Source organism: Micromys minutus (genome assembly GCF_963924665.1).
Source record: "Micromys minutus genome assembly, chromosome: 16".
NCBI lineage: Eukaryota > Metazoa > Chordata > Mammalia > Rodentia > Muridae > Micromys > Micromys minutus.
In genome coordinates this window covers 22,287,011-22,304,067 of record NC_137985.1, presented here as the reverse complement: position 1 = coordinate 22,304,067, position 17,057 = coordinate 22,287,011, and the positions used below count along the sequence as shown (strand labels likewise).

At 44.7% G+C, this 17,057-nt stretch overlaps 1 protein-coding gene across 1 annotated transcript in view; it reads left to right on the top strand.

The window, feature by feature from the left end:
* JAM3 (junctional adhesion molecule 3) overlaps nt 1–17,057 on the top strand; it is a 55,608-nt gene that overhangs the window by 35,342 nt on the left and 3,209 nt on the right. Inside the window, exons 2-5 of the mRNA XM_080930329.1 lie at nt 11,426–11,491; nt 12,197–12,310; nt 16,112–16,264; nt 16,670–16,872. Coding sequence (XP_080786455.1) covers nt 11,426–11,491; nt 12,197–12,310; nt 16,112–16,264; nt 16,670–16,872 — 536 coding nt within the window. The remainder of the gene's footprint in view (nt 1–11,425; nt 11,492–12,196; nt 12,311–16,111; nt 16,265–16,669; nt 16,873–17,057) is intronic.

Below are 17,057 nucleotides of genomic sequence, written 5' to 3'. Positions count from 1 at the left end.
CTGGCACAGAACAAGCACTTGAGGGAATTCTATATGAGAATAAAAAATATATACATATGTTTATATTTATATATACACACACACATAAATATAGTCGTTTACATTGTCTAATTTGAAATACATTTCCATTTCTGACTAAATAGACAGCATTTGTGGTGGGGGGAGGTAGGCGTTAGCGATGGAGCCTTTGGATCTTGTTGGTTTGCTACTGTTTCCCTGGCTGACCTGGAACTCACTGCGCAGCCCAGGCTGGCTTCAGACTTGTAGCATCTTTCCTGCCTCAGCCTCTATGGTGTGGGATTGCAGGCATCTGTTACCCCGATTGTTCACATAGCTCACTGCAAGTTGTTTTTCTGTGAGGAGAAGGTTCTTCTTATGGATTTCTCAGAGAGATTGTCTTTCCCCTCCCCTCCCCCTCTTTCTTTTATGAGGTAGATCAAACTCTGTTCCTGTATGCTAGGTTAATGCTGTTATGTAGCTACATGTCAGTCTGTTTTCCTTTTTTATGATTTTCCCCCCTTAGGATTGATTCTACTGAGATAGCAGAAAAATGAAACCTTTCATAATGTTTTCTGTGGTTGAGTTAAAAATTGGCATTGTTGACTAGGATGCCAATATGGGGATTCCAGGAAGGGGGTAAAGGAGCAAACTCACTTCTCTTTCCCAGCCTTTCCTAGGAGGATATGATTGCATTAGGTCATCTCTGTTCTCCAGTTACTGTTTAGTCAGTCCACGGTCACTACTATCTTGTGAGTTTGGAGTTGAGGTATAAGTTGCTGTATGATAAACTGTATATTTTAAATATGTAATATCTATTTGGTAAATTTAGCATGTATGAAAGGCCTTGCAACCACTACCACATCAAAATAGTGACTACAGGCGCGGTCTCCAGGTACGTGCCGTGGACATACCCACCATTCTGGCTGTCCCCAGTGGATCTTGCACCATGTGCAGTGTTTCTTCATGGACACATGCATCACCCACAGGAATCCCAGTCTTCGCTTGTGATCTCTCCCTTTGTCACCCTTTCTTTACTGGGCACTACATACATAACTTGGATGTGTACTAGTTTGGATTTCCTGCAGTTTAAAAAAGGATTTTATTTGTTCAAAATTTTTAACTGTGTGTGTGTGTGTGTGTGTGTGTGTGTGTGTGTGTGTGTGTACAGTGCCCAAAGAGGGTAGAAGACTCTTCCAGATTGCCTGTGAGCTGCCACGTGGGTCATCAGCAAGGACTGTGCTCTTAACCACCGAGCCGTCCCTCCAGCCCTGCAGTGCTATGGGGCTGGATAAAAGCTGATGCACTCTTGGGTCAGGCTTCTCTCACCCAGGGCAGTCACCCCGAGCCTCGTCTGTGTGCTGCATTAGTGCAGCCGTTTTCCTGATGCAAAGCAGCATTTCCTGAAACTGCACCAATTGCTTTCTCCTTATATTGACCAGTATTCGCATTATGTTACATTCTTAGTAATGTATGTAATTAACACACACGTATATAATTGCTCTGAAGATAATTTCACTCTCTTTTGTATCTAAGGTAATATGGCCAGAAAAGTAGGCACATTTTAAGTTTTCAGGGCAGTTCTCCAAATTGCTTTGTATTTTCACTGGCAGCCCAGGAAAACGTTTGATATCCGTATCAACAATCATGGTCAGTTCTTTTTCTTCTGACTGTTTTAACAGTGTCTGTTGCTGTCTTACTGCACTTCTAATTTGCAGCTCACTGATGATGCTGAACATCTTAAGATGTCTTAGCACTTAGTCATCTCGGGTTTTAAGAGTGTAAGCAGCTGTAGACAATAAGCAAATGAAGAGTGTGGCTGTGTGCCAATCAAAGAGTGCTAAAGCCTCGGCAGTCAACACAGCTTGCCTTCAGCCTCAGGATTGTTCTCCTCTCTGCTGTCCTCGATGATCACATCCCTGCAAATAAACACAGCTCTGCCTTTGCTTTTCTCATTGATTTTGGAGACAGTCTTCCTGTGTAGCCCTGGCTGACCTGGAACCTACAGAGATCCTCCTGCCCCGCCTCCTGCCTCCTGGATAATGGGGTCTCCTCTAATCCAGCACAGAAGCTTCGATTGCCCCTGCACAATCATTTCTTCTCTGTCAGAAACTTGGTTCTCTATCTACAACATGATTTAGTTTTTGATTGTTACATATGTAAAGATTTTTTTCCATCTGAGTTGTTAACTCACATTGCTGTTGTAGGAAAACTAGAGTGCAGTGTCTTCTCAGATGCACTTGTCAGTAGGTTTTGTTTTATATTTTTACCTGAGGGATCCCAGTGAATGAGGTTCTGGTATTTGTAACTGTTTCCTTTGTCATATTCTGCCCTCCAGCTTAGCTTCCTAGCTGATTCTTTTGTTAATTCTATTCTATAGTTTCTATACAGTAAAGTTCACTTTTATGATCGTTAATTCTAACCTCTTGACAAAAGCTTAGTCATGTGTGCACTGTTATAGCATCCAATGCTTAGTCATGTGTTCACTGTTTCAGCATCTTATAAGTGCTTAGTCATGTGTTCACTGTTGCAGTATCTAATCTAATGCTTAGTCATGTGTTCACTGTTGCAGTATCTAATCTAATGCTTAGTCATGTGTTCACTGTTGCAGTATCTAATCTAATGCTTAGTCATGTGTTCACTGTTGCAGTATCTAATCTAATGCTTAGTCATGTGTTCACTGTTGCGGTATCTAATCTAATGCTTAGTCATGTGTTCACTGTTGCGGTATCTAATCTAATGCTTAGTCATGTGTTCACTGTTACGGTATCTAATCTAATGCTTAGTCACGTGTTCACTGTTACAGTATCTAATCTAATGCTTAGTCATGTGTTCACTGTTGCACATTATACTCCAGAAATTCCATTATGTCATGCTTCCTGGAATCTTTTGATTTTTTTAAATTAAGGTAACTTATTTCATAGATTATATATATATATTTAAGCCAAACCAACAGAGAAAATGTCATAGTCATTTTTTCACAGTGGCTTTGGACATAAAAAGTATGTAGATTAGGCAGGACTGATTAAACTAAATTTTGAGACCTGAAATTAACAGGAAGGAACTCATCTAGGAAACCTTGCTTTGTCTTCTGGGCTGGAATGGTCAGTGGCCTTCAGCATGGGTCCAAAATGTTTCCCATCGAAATGGCACCTCTCATGTCCTTACCCATGGCAAAGCCATTTATGACACGCTGGTGGGAGTTAACCAGAGGAAAGAAGCCTCAGGCCACTGCCTACATAGCCCGGAGCCTGCCATCAGTACCTGTGAGTCCCTTCAGTCCAGAGGCCCAGCCTGCTCTGTGCCATGTGTCACACTTTCTTCTCTACCTCTTTAAAAAGACCTTTTCATTCTTACCTTTTTCTTGTATTTGTGAATTTATTTATTCAGTGAACTTTAGATATTTAGTCATGCTTATATTATGAGATTAAAGTATAGAGTTTACTCTTATTAGCTTGTTTCCTTAAACTAAATATAAGACTTCAATATTTATTTTGAGTTACTAGTTATATTGATTGACAACATTTATTTACATACTATATTTGTATAATTTATTCACTGACTGTACATGCCTTTCTTTCATGCTTCAATTTAAAACAGTGTTTTCTTTCCCTTTTGTGAAGCAGGGTCTCAGTGCAGCCCAGACGGGCCTCTCATGTGCTGTGCATTCAGCACTTACCTCAGTGGTCCGCTTCCAGCTTACTGTTCTAAGTGTTGGATGGCACCCTACCAGCACACCTAGCTCATGGGAATATTTTTCTTACTCATCGAGGAAAGAAAAATAAAATAAAATTGCTTTCTTCCTAAGTATATAACTCAGTAGAGTTAGAAAAGATTGTCCTGCAATGGCCAAGTTCTTGGTAGTGTATACTCTTGTCCTATTTTGGTGGGGCTGAGCTGAAGTTAAACTGTACACATGAGAATGGAACTTATTCTTTTTTCCCCATAAACACATTCTTAATTTTCTTCATCTTTCAACATTGCGGTTACACTGGATACTTTTAGACCATGTTTATTTTTTCTTTTATGGCTATTCCATTCACATTTAGAGTAGGACCATACTTCTTCACTGCCCTTGACAACAGTAGCTAAGGCTGTCTCCATGTGCCTCCTCAGGCTGCAGCGACAGGGCCTTGGAGAATGTAAGTAAGATGGAGACTATTGCAGCGTATGCAGTTGGAATGCAAATATAACTTGGTATATATTTGAATCAAATTGAATATATTTCATTTGAATTGAATTGAATATATTTTTTGTAGCACATAAGAGCACATATTTTCATCTTGAAATTCTGATACCAGAATTTGCAATGACATGCAAATAGTGTTTACAGGGCAGGCTCACACGGAGTTGCATTAGGCCAAGGTTTCCAGTCAGGTTAAGTGTTAAGGATGATGTTTTTGCAGATGAGATGTTTTACAGAATAAGAATGTGTCTTGACACGTGTTGTATATTTAGTCATTATTGTTGTTATGTCTCAGTCTCAAGAGTAGTCTCATGAAAAGAGATGTCTGCCTAAGCTTTTTCAGTCAAGGCTAGTATCCTCTTGGTCTGATTCTTCTGCTGTTAGGAACTGTGTGCTGGGCTTGTATGAACATGCTGACCACATGCTTCCAAAGTATGCTACAGTTCTATACTTGTTTCAGCCAAAGTTACACTCATGGTGAGCTAAGCAGGGATGCTATCCGGCTTGTTTATTGTTGTATAAACTTTTTGAATGGTTCAAAAGGATGGGGATCAACAGTCTCAAAGAGAGGTGGGCTATTACTCTGGGTGATGCTTTCCTGTCCTGATTTCTCTCCTGCCTCCCGTGCCTGTCTTCAGGCCTGCCTCCCGTGCCTATCTTCAGGCCTGCCTCCCATTCCTGTCTTCAGGCCTGCCTCCTGTGCCTGTCTTCAGGCCTGCCTCCCATTCCTGTCTTCAGGCCTGCCTCCCGTGCCTGTCTTCAGGCCTGCCTCCCATTCCTGTCTTCAGGCCTGCCTCCTGTGCCTGTCTTCAGGCCTACTTGCTATTTTGTTCTTCCGTCATTCTTCCTAGAAGAGTATTTGGTGCTGCTGCAGTACAGAGGCCACGTCACGGTGCCTTGTGGTTTGGTACTGAAAAGCGTGCTAATGCAGTGTCCCCTTTTCTCTCTTGGCTTTCTTCATAGATTTTATGCACATTGAATTTCTCCCCTTCTACAAATTCTAGACCTTCTCTTTCAAGTGTACAAAGCAACATCTTAGAGAAAGGAAAGGAATGGGTGTGGAATGGGGAGCAGAAGGGCTGTCACTTCTTCCAGAACAACTATTTCTTTACTCACCTCTGTCTCAGGAATTATTAGAGTTTTACTATTTTGATATAAATTATATTTGTGCTTAATAAATCTTTGGTGGAGCTGGAGAGATGGCTCAGCAGTCAAGAATGCATACTGCTCTTACAGCGGACCTGAGTTTGACAGGCAGCACCGTCATCAGGTGGCTCAAAGGCACTTTTTAACTTTAACTGTAGGGGATCTGATGCTGTCTTTGGACTCAGAAGGCATCCTGTGCACCTTCTACTCCAATATATACATAGAGTTAAGAATAAAAGTATTTTTTAAAATCTTTGGTGGCTTGGGTTAGGAGACAGTAGACTCAAGTAGAAACAGCATCTCTTCTCATCTCATAACACGGGATGCGATGAGCCAGTGCTTTGGCTCTGAGACCCCCTCAGAGATTCTTCGAGCATGTGCACAGTGTATGTGAACATGGATTGTTCCTTTAAGAAGTGCCACAGCCAGAGCATTAGCAAGTCAGCATTCTTCAGAGAAACACATTTCTAGAGACGAGATAAGGCAAGGAATTGCGTTGAGATTATGAAAGCTGACATGTTAGGAATGTGCAGTACATCCCTGTAGCCTGGTGACCCTGGAGACACAGTGACGTCACCAGGCCCAAAGACGTTCTGCTGAAGAACTTCCTCTTCCATGGGGAGGGCTCTCTCTAGTCTATTTAGATCTGCAGCCAATTTTAGGATAAGATCTAATGATACCAGAGAACCCAGAGTTCCACAGTTTAAATAGTAATGTTATGCAAAGCACCCTCCACAGTGACACATAAAATTAACCATGCAAGCCAGATTTATTTTTAATCCCATTTTGTTTGGCTGATCGTTTTGTGTGTGGTTTCCCCCCACACCCCCCATTTTTCAAGATAAGGCTTCTCTGTGTAGCCCTGACTGTTCTGGAACTTGCTGTGTTTACTACTCATAGAGATCTACCTGCCTTCCTCCCGAATACTACCATTAAATGTGTGCCTCCAACCAGCATTTTTTTTTTAAAGAAAGACAGGGTTTTGTTTTGTATCCCAGGCTGGCCTAAAACTTATATTCGTCCTGTCCTGTCATGTGTATTACTAGCTATGTGTTATACTTCATTTTTAAGGATCTGTTAGATCATATTGACATTTAGTTTGGCTTTGATCACAGTGAGCAGATTTAAGCAGGACTTCCTCCAGCAGTGCTGTGGTCAGAACCTGTTTTGATTTATATTCTAATGTATGTGTAGGTGGATGGTTCTGGACAATAGCATTCTGTGTTGTTCTTCCTCAATTCCTGTCCTTAAATTCCTGGAAAGTTGGCTAATACGCTGTGACATTGTTGAAATGATGCTTTACACTGAAATAGTTTTCTGTAAGGTGGCTTTCGCTGAACAAGTATAAGCAAGTGTTCGTTTTTGAACAGTAAGCATGCAGTTAATGTCCGCGGAGAAGCCTGTGTTGCTGCTTTATATTTAGACTGGAGCCCCAGTGGACCAGCACAGTCCCACAGTGCTGTGTGCTGACGTGGTATTTGTGGCTCGAGTCCTGGTTAGGGGAAAGTTTTCTTTTGAGCAGGAGACAAAGTGAACAGAATGCCAGAAAGCTAAATATAAATCCTCTGAGAGCCAGTCACACATAAACTAGGTTTTAGCAACAACATATTGTAGACGGAAATAATTTTAAAAGAAAATTTTCATCCTGGTTTATAGTAATTGGTATAAATCGCAGTTAATGTAATTGTCCATGGAAAGCTAAGCTTATTCTTGACCCCCTCTCCTGGCTGGCCTTTGGGTTAAGGATAGAGACCCTTTTCCCAGTATTGTAGCAGTTTATTCATGACTCAGTAGATCCAGTCTCCTTTCTGCATGGCTTTAATTTCAAAGAAAGAACAGAAAATGGAGGAAGATGTATAGTTCACACTGAGATGCTGGGCAGTGTGCATGTGGGCTGTGAAGTAACCCTTGGAACTATGCTCTCTCGAGTGTGCGACAGCCCTTAGTACATTCAGCCACAACGAGCCAACTGCACAGCTAACAAGTTTGTGGGCTGAAGCTCGTGCCATTCCATAGTTGAACACCGCTCATGGTTTAAGTCTGGGTCTGTCAGTCTTTTGTGTTGTTGGCTGGTCTTGCTTGACGCTCTAGAAGCATTTTATAGCCAGTCACTCTGGAGCAGTAGAAGGAAGTGTGGGTGTCCCCAGGCCGGGCATCAGGTTGTTTCTGACTGTGACTACAGATGGAGGCCTGGCCCCACCAAACAAGTGGTGCTCAAGGCTTCCTGGGTAGCACCGCATGTAAAAACCTCCAGGCATGTTTGGGAAGACCAGCTAAAGATGCTCGCATTCCAAGGGGTGAGGGGGTTGGACAGTGGTCCCTGCCTTTACCTATTTTAGTTGGCATAGTGGCTTCACTGTGGTGTTTCATCTGTACATGTCATTGTACATTACTCACACTTGTCCCTCCTTCTGCCTTCCCCGCCCATCCCTGTCCAACCCCAACAATGTCCTCCTCCTCGTGACATCCCCGTCTCTCACATGTAGGAGAAAAAAAATTTCACTATTTCATTTTCCCTTTATCCCGTTCCCCCACCCCTTGTTTTAGATTTCTTCCTCTCACAGCCCCCTTTCCAATGTCGTGTGTGTGTGTGTGTGTGTGTGTGTGTGTGTGAGTGTGTGAGAAAACATGTCTGTGGAGTCCGTCCTAGGGAAATGGTATTTTAAATAAGTAAAGGATTGGCGTACCACTTGCCTGCCATCCTAGCCCCAGCCCCTGGCCGAGTCGAGGTCTCTCAACACTGAAGGAGGAAACTGCAGTTCTTGTCCACAGGTGCCTCAATTGTTCCCAATAAGGAAAGGGAAGAGGAAACGAAGAACACAGGCTCTGGGTGCTGGCCATGAGGAAGGCCTCGTGAACGTCAGAACCTCAGTGTTTCCTCTTGTGCCTTATCATCCTAATCTTGCCTGTTCCCTGCTCGCTCCCTTAGCCACTTCCATGTCGTGAGTGGGAGGAAGAGGTCATTGGGTTGGAGATGATTGTGCCAACTGCACATCATACCAAGACCTTTTTAAAGACACTTCCCTTGCAAACTTGTCTATAAAGGGATTTCTGTAAAAAAATGGGCTATCAATTTAGACTTTGGGGGTCTAATTTATGTCTTCCTTATAGTATAAACTCTCCATTATGTGGGCTTGTTGCTGTGTCACTTATTTCTGGGTAGATTTTAGCATTGTTTCCTATAAGAAAAGTAATGAAGTAAATCATGAAGTAGGAATGGTAAGTCCAAACTCCCAGGCTCGATTCCTGACTGTGCTTGTTGCTGGGAAGTCCATGCAGTAGTCTTTACATTCAAGGAGTACCAGGAGGCTGAGCTAGTGCTCAGAATGTTGTGTGAGAGCCCAGTGATGCTCAGGTGCAGCTCATTGGAATCCTAGCAGCACTGTGAGCATCCTTGCCCTGCCCAATCCTATCAAAGTCCTGGGGGAGGGAGAGGGTACAGGGCTGGCTGGGTCTGCTCTATAATAAGCATCACTCTGCAGGTAGGATAATTTCTTTAGCAGAATAGTCTACAAGAAGCAAACCATTGTGGTTGGTGCCTGTCAAAACCATGCTGTCTGTACGTTCAGGCCTCATTTCTGGTCCGTCTTCTCGGCACACTACTGACTGGCTCCTCATATGTGACATCTTACACTCTTTAGCTGGCGGAGTTTCCCAGGGAAAGCACATTTGCTGTATGGGTATAATGTCTAGAAGGGTGGGGTGCCGGTAATTTTTGGAGCTAGCTTCTTAACCAGAGGATGTGGCCACTCGGAAATGACCTGAGGTCTCTGAGCCTTGCAACTTCATTGGCTTTGCTCGGACTTACGGAAGTCAACTGTTCTCCTGCCTGCTTTCATTGTGCTACAAATAACCTGTGGTTGGTGCATTGTAGGATGTCCTTGTGTTTGGACCACTTTAGCATTTGGGAAATAGGTAGCTAGATGATAGATAAGGGATTTCCAGATGTTGATTATCTCTCCCTAACTCCTAGTTTTTGAGACAGGGTCTCACTCTGTAGCTCTACTTGGCCCTGAATTTACTATGTGTCACAGTCTGGCCTCAAACTCTTGTTCTTCCAACCTTAACCTCTCCAGTGCTGAGTCACATGCCTGTGCCACCATTCCTGGTCCCTTGGTTTTTTCTTTTGTTATTTTAAATAATATTTTATTTTTGAAGACTCCATGCATTTAAACAATGTTTTGATTACATCTCCACCTCCTCCCAACACTCCACTTCCTCCTACACTCTTTCCCTTGCAGCTTCACGTACCCCCTTTTGTTGTTGTTCAGTCACGTCAGTGCTCTCCTCATGCACGAGTGAATGTGTGGCCATCCATTGTGACGTCAGCAGCCTGTCAGCATGTGCATCCCCAGAGAAAGTTAGACTCCGTTTCTCTCAGAAGACTTTGCCAATACTTCCTCTGAAAGAAGCAGAGCCTTGTGCCCTCCCTCATCCACATTGGAGGTTTTCCAACTGGCTTGATCTTGCGCTAGTTACCAGCACAATAGTGACCACAAACACTGAGCCGTGTGTGCAACAGCTACGGCACATCCGGATGTGCGCATCTCACATTTCTCCTCTTCATCCCACTGTTTAGGTTCTTTCCACCTTGTTTTGCAGTTTCCCGAGCTTTGTGTGGTGGGAGGCGGGTATGGATGATGTTTGTATGGCTGAGCACACTTCATTACGTACGCTCATTACTTGGACCAGCTTTACGAGTCTATGCATTAATAGTTCTGCGCCTCAAAAAGACGTTTCTGTGTCCAGGGTTGAGAGAAGCACAGATCTGTGGGCAAAACCATAGTTTTCGAAAGCAGTTTGACAACATAGGCGTTTAACAAAGCAACGGCTGTGGGATCCCCAAGTCTTAGGCTTTTGACCAAGTTCCTAGTACTAGGAATGAAATACTTCTGTGGATCAGGTTATTCCCCAACAGTCATGCCATTACTGTACCAGCCGTGCCAGCAGGTCAGTATTGTAGCATGCCGTGTCCAGCAGTGGGTAAGGCCACTGATGTCTTTTCTCCTCCATAGCACCTTTTGACATCGGTGTCAGCTACTTTCCTGGTCAGTTTGAGTGATCTCTCTGTCCTGCATCTGAAGCCAATAGTATCTTTATCGGTTGGAGTTTTTTCAGGTTAGTGGACAGCCAAGGGCAGTGGCAGTGGCCTGTCCTGATTTTTGTGCCTCTGAAACCTTTATGACCAACAACTCAGGGAGCTCTTTGCCAGATCATAGTGGCAAGTCTGTGGGGGCAATTTCTTGATGAATGATGAATGTGGGAGGAACCAGCCCAGTGTGGGTGGTCCACCCCAGGTGGTCCTGAGGCATATAGGAGAACAGGCTGAGGAAGCCACAAGGAACAAGCCAGTAAGCATCATCCTTCCATGACTTCTGCTTTGGGTCCTGCCTGCAGTTCCTGCCTTGACTTCCGGCAGTGGTGGAATGTGAAGGGTTGTAAGATGAAATCGACCCTTTCTTCCCCAAGTCGATTTTAATCATGGTGCATTATCAGCGATGGAAATCCAACCTAAGACACTAACAAGAGCCATTTAAAAATAAAATACAGGCTAGAGATAATTCGGTCAGTAGGGCTCTTGCCTGGAAAACCTTAGTTAGGTCTCTAGAGTTGTGTCAGAAAGCAGGTGTGCTGGCACACATCTGTCATCCAATGCTGGAGAGGCAGAGGGCCTCGGGGTCACTGGCCAGACATTTCTATCCTAATGTGGGATTCCAGACTGTGAGAGACCTGTCTGAAACAATATGCCTGTGAAGCCTACCCAGGGTAGCTGTAGCAGAGGGGCTACGCTGAGGCTCATAGGACTCACAGAAAAGTCACTCTGTTCAAAGCTTGCTGGGTCTCAGTGCTGTCCTTTGTCATCGTGGGTAGTGATAACGGGTGGTTATTTCTACTTTCAAAGCTCTTCCCTTAAATTCTTTTAGATTATGAGAAACAAAGCACCAACTACTGTTTGTCTGTAAGACACTATTAAAGACATATTTCCACATCCCCAGTGTTTTGTAATGGACATCCACATTTACATGGAAGGAAAGGTTGTGGCCTCCATCTTGCTGTTATGGGATGTCTGACTCTACTTTTGTTTTTTTCGTTTAGGATGTGTGATTGAGGCAGTGAATCTCAAATCCAGCAACCGCAACCCAGTGGTACATGAATTTGAAAGTAAGTGCAAGGAAACATGAAGGGGATGGGGCCCTCTAGTGGACATTGGTAGCTCTGCAGCCAAGCCAGCACCTGTTCTATTGTATTGATATATTTATATATTCGAGACAGGATCTCAGTGTGTAGCCCTGGCTGGCATGGAATTCACTACAGAGACCGGAATGGCTTGTAACTCAAAGATATATGTCTGTCTCTGCCTTCCAAGTGCGGAGATTAAATGTGTGCCCTACCATACCCAATCTATTATCATTTAAGAAATATTTATTTGTGAGTGTGTGTCTGTCTACATACATGTCAGGAGGACACTGCAGAGGCCAGAAGAGGGCCCCAGATCTCTAGGAGATGGAGTTCTAGATAGTTGAGTGCTGGAAACTGAACTGCTCTTTCAAAAGCAGTAAGTACTCTTAGCCCCCGAGCCAACCCTCCAGCCCCTCCTCCCCTGTATGTGATAGACAAGAATGTTCAAGATGGCTGCTGTGTATGGGTAGGCTAGTGGCTCAGTCTGCAGTTTACATCGGCTGCCATCTGTTTTCTGCCCGTCCTTGTGCCTACACGACAAAGAAATCTTACATAATAGATGCAGGGTGTCTAAGGGAAGGTGTATTCCCTGTAGTGAAATCCTTACTAATGTTTTTATTTTTTTCCTGCCAGAAACTCATCTTGGAAAGTCTAGGCTTTTATAATCTTTCTCCCTTTGCTCTCCAGGTGTAGAATTGTCTTGTATTATTACGGACTCACAGACAAATGACCCTAGGATCGAATGGAAGAAAATCCAAGATGGCCAGACCACGTATGTCTATTTTGACAACAAGATTCAAGGTATGAGCCCGCTGTCCTCTATGCTGCTACTCTTTTGTCCACAGGGTTGGAATGTATTTACAGTAACATTTCCCCCAGACTGCTAGCCTGTTCCTGCGGTTAGGACTGTTCTGACTTTCTCGTTAGAGAAAATTTCAGTTTTAACATTGATTTGAACCTGTGCAATGAAGCTGCAACAAACCCAGCAGACCATTTCCTTAGCTATGTTGTTATGGCCCACGACAGACATACTGTGAGTGCCCATCACAGCAGCCTGGGGACACAGGACTGAGCTCCACCGTGTCCAGAGTAGGAGTCTGGGACCTCCCTACTCTGACCTGCAGTAGGACATTATCTGGAGGCAGTACAAATGTAAGCTGCCATGGGACGGCGAGGAGGAGACTGAGAGCCAGACATCAGGACAGCAGCTACATACAGAGCGCTCGGGCAGCCTACCAGACAGCAACGGCCAGGGCCGCACAGCGAGAGATGCAGCGTCAGGAAAGAACTACATAAGGACACACACAAACCCAGGAGAGCTCAGCTGCTGAGGAGAGCTGTAGTCAGGGCCTGGCTGAGAGGGAGATGAGGAAGCTGCGAGGTACACGGGGCGTCAGACACTGCTGTCTGGACAGCAGACGGCACCCATCAGAGGTGCTAGGAGAAGGGACAGAGACTGGAGGTGAGCCACAGCTCTGACTGGAGCAGATCAGATTTCCTTTGCAGAGTCTGGTGGGTGGGGTTGCTCATGGCCGAGCTGAAGTAGCGCTATTGGAAATGCAAGGGGAGAATTGCTGGGATCGGCGGCTGAAGGCCGAAGTGCTGGGACCGTGAGAGGCAGAGCAGGATGTTACTTCCCATCTGGCAGCGAGGCGAGGGAAAGAGAAAGTCCAGTGCAGGTATGGTCAGTGAAGTTGTGGATGCTGTGATCTGCATTCTGCAGGTCTTCAGGAGCCGTATGCTCATAAAAATAGTTTGTTGGCTACAACTGTAGCTCAGTGGTACAGTGCTTACCTGCATTCATGGAACCCTGAATTCAGTTTCTAGGACTGAGGGGGAAATACAAGGTCAAACCTAAACAACGTCCAAGAGCTGTATGTGTAGCTCAGTGATAGCACCCTCAAGAGCTCACGACTCCAGGGGATCTGACACCTCCTCCTGGCCTGCACAGGCCATGAGTGCATGCATGTGGTGTGTAGACAAAACACCTCTACACCAGGAATATAAATAAGTAAGTCTTTAGACCATTTATTAAAACTATAAAAATCCAATGATTTTTTTTGGGGGGGCGGGGCTAGAGGGTTGATCAAGTTGTTAAGTGTGTACTATTGCAGAGGACTGAGCACAGTTCCCAATCCCCACTCCCAGCAGCCTGTCACTCCAGCAACTCCGTGGTCTGCAGCTACTGTGCTCATGCCTGCCCATACCCACACAACACATATAACACATATTAAAACTAAATCTCTAAGAAAACTCTTACTTTCCTACTGCTGGCGGTGGTGTGGTGTGGGCAGAGTGATAGACCTCTGATGTGGTGTGCACAAGGCCCTGAGTTATCATTTACCTCACAAACAATAACAACTTCTCTTTGTGGACATCAGAGGATTTTTACTCTTAGCCATAGGAATGGTTACCATAAAGAACATGTGCCACAAAGAAGCAGAAGGATGGGGGCAAGACTGGTGTTACTCCAGTTACATCTGCTACTCCTGTTACACTTGCTACTTCTGTTACACCTCTTATGTTATACCTGCTACTCCTGTTACACTTGCTACTCCTGTTACACCTGCTACTCCTGTTACACTTGCTACTCCTGTTATACCTGCTATTCCTGTTACACTTGCTACTTCTGTTACACCTCTTACTTCTGTTATATCTGCTACTCCTGTTACACCTGCTACTCCTGTTACACCTGCTACTCCTGTTATGCTACTTCTGTTATACCTGCTACTCCTGTTACACCTCTTACTTAAGTTATTATACTTGCTACTCCTGTTACACCTGCTACTCCTGTTACACTTGCTACTTCTGTTACACCTCTTACTTCTGTTATACCTGCTACTCCTGTTACACCTGCTACTCCTGTTACACATGCTACTCCTGTTATACCTTACTTCTGTCCCCCTTGAAGTGTAAAATTGAGCTTTTATACTCACATAGGTATGGAACCACACCCTGTCAGTCCCAGAACCTTTCTGTAGCCAGAGAAGAAGCTCATGCCATGAAGAGTCAGGGCCCTGCTCTCACCTCTTAGCAGCTCTTCTCTACACACCTCTTTGGCTTTGCTGGAGACATCATGTAAGGCTTCTTTCATTTAGCATAGGACTTTCAGGGGATGGGTCAGCATCTTTCCTTCTGTGGGCGGGGTCACTGTTCACTGTGGGGCGCTATGCTGCTTTGAGCACAGCACGCATCAGGTGATGTGTATAGATACTTACAGCAGCTGTCTTCAGCATTCTGGACTCGGCTCTGTGTGAAGACCAAGTACACACTACTGGGCCACACGGCAGTGCATGGCAATGTTTTGAAGAAACTGTCGGACGACTTTCCAAGATAGCATCACCATTCTATTAAACATTTTATGTGTGTATTTTGCCTGCATACATCTGTGCACTACATCTGCATGCGGGGTGTGCAGAGGTCAGGAGAGGGCATTGGCTCCCGTGGAATTGGAGTTATGGATAGTTGTGAGCCATCGACAGTTGCTGGTTCCTCTGCAAAAGTGAGCAGTGAGTGAGCCACTGGCCAAGCCATCCTCTCGCACTTCCCCCAGTCACACCCACACTTGTGATCATCTGACCTTTGATCTTTATAGTCTCAGAGGATATAAAGATAAAGAGTGGATTTCATCTTTCATGTGCAAGGTGGGAAGCTGTGGATTTTCTTGGAAGCATGTCTGTTCAACTGTTAGGTTCATTTAGGAAGATATGTGTGTTTCCATTGAGTTTAGATTTATATATGTGGAGGTGAGTCCTTTTTTTCACGTTGCTTGGATAGTTGCTCTCACTATGTAGACTATTTTCTTAGGTCCTTAAAGCACAGCTTTTGTTAACTTGATGGAATCTAGTATAACCCCAGTTTTTGTGCTTGTGTCTTTGTTGTCATATCTAAGAAACTGTTACTGAAGCCAAGGCCTTGAAGATTATGCCTTCTGAAGAGATTGCTCAGTGGTTAGAACACTGGCTGCTCTTGCAGAGGAACTGGGTTTGACTTCATACATACCAGCCACATATCTTCTGTACAGACACACATGCAGCAAAACATTCATCCACATAAAGTCAATAAATCTAAAAAAATTAGGCTTTTTTTTTTTTATTAAGACAATACGGTTTTACTTTTTGAGACCATACTTTGCTAATGTTGTCTAGGCTGGCCTCGAGTTTACTGTGTTGCCTAGGCTAACCTCAAGCTCAATTTCTGTAAGCTTATGGTGTTGCAAATACATGCCCAGCTCTGGTTCAACTCGTAGTGGGTGTTTGTTGACTAGGGGGGCAGCCAGGGGTTAGCTTTCTTCTTTTTCATGATAGCCACAACATCCTTTGTGGACTTCGTTTTTTAAATGTTTATTTGGTTTTCCTTTAATTTTCTTTTTAACTCTATCTTGAATTAATTATCTCCTCCTGGGGATAATAACTTAAATACTAGCTACTCTTTTTGACGCTCAGGTTGCACATGGGGAGAAGTTGGTGGCCTGGCTCTCCTGAAGATCGCCTCTTTCACACGGGGACAGGACAGATAGCACTGAGCAGCTTCTTGCTCTGTCATCAAGTCCAGCCCCACACTGATGTCACTGCCCAGTATCCTGTGTCTTCTTTTTTATAGGAGACTTGGCAGGTCGCACAGATGTGTTTGGAAAAACTTCCCTGAGGATCTGGAATGTGACTCGGTCAGACTCCGCCATCTATCGCTGTGAGGTCGTTGCTCTAAATGACCGCAAAGAAGTTGACGAGATCACCATCGAGTTAATTGTGCAAGGTAGACCTCATTAATGTCAAGCATTTCCACTGGCCAGCCCTTATGAGTCAGTCCTTAGCTCTATTTTGATTCATTCCTCAGAGCTGCGTTCCTGTGGCTATCTGCGGTTTGGGAGGGGACCCATCAGGCTGTTTAGAGTTGGGGTGGAAAGAAGAGAACACTCACTTTGGCCCCCACTTGCCTTAGGGACCTGCCTTTGCAGCCTCCTTTTCAGCTAACTCCCGAGGGTGGAAGAACGAGAGACTGTGAGTGGAAATTAGACACATGGGCTGGAATGTACTCAGAGAATGAGGGCGCAGGCAGTCAGTGAATGGGCTCTGTCTTCAGAGCTGGTTTATTATACCAGGTTTTGGTATGACAGGCTTATGCTGAGAATTTAAACACCAACCCATGTTTTGCCTGCAGTGAAGCCAGTGACCCCTGTGTGCAGAGTTCCAAAGGCTGTGCCTGTGGGCAAGACAGCAACACTGCAGTGCCAGGAGAGCGAGGGCTACCCCCGGCCTCACTACAGCTGGTACCGCAACGATGTGCCACTGCCCACAGATTCCAGAGCCAATCCCAGGTTCCAGAATTCCTCTTTCCATGTGAACTCGGAGACAGGCACTCTGGTAAGACCTCTTCCAAGGTGAGGAAGCAGCTGTGTTTGTTGGGGCCTAGGATGCCTAGGAGAGCCAGGGAGGATCCTTTTCAAGGCAGAGGCAAAACCTAGAACATCAGAAACGCACAGGAAAGGTGGCTTTGGCTTTTGTATAAACAAGTGCTAAGGGGCAAACCTAAATGGAAACCTGTGCAG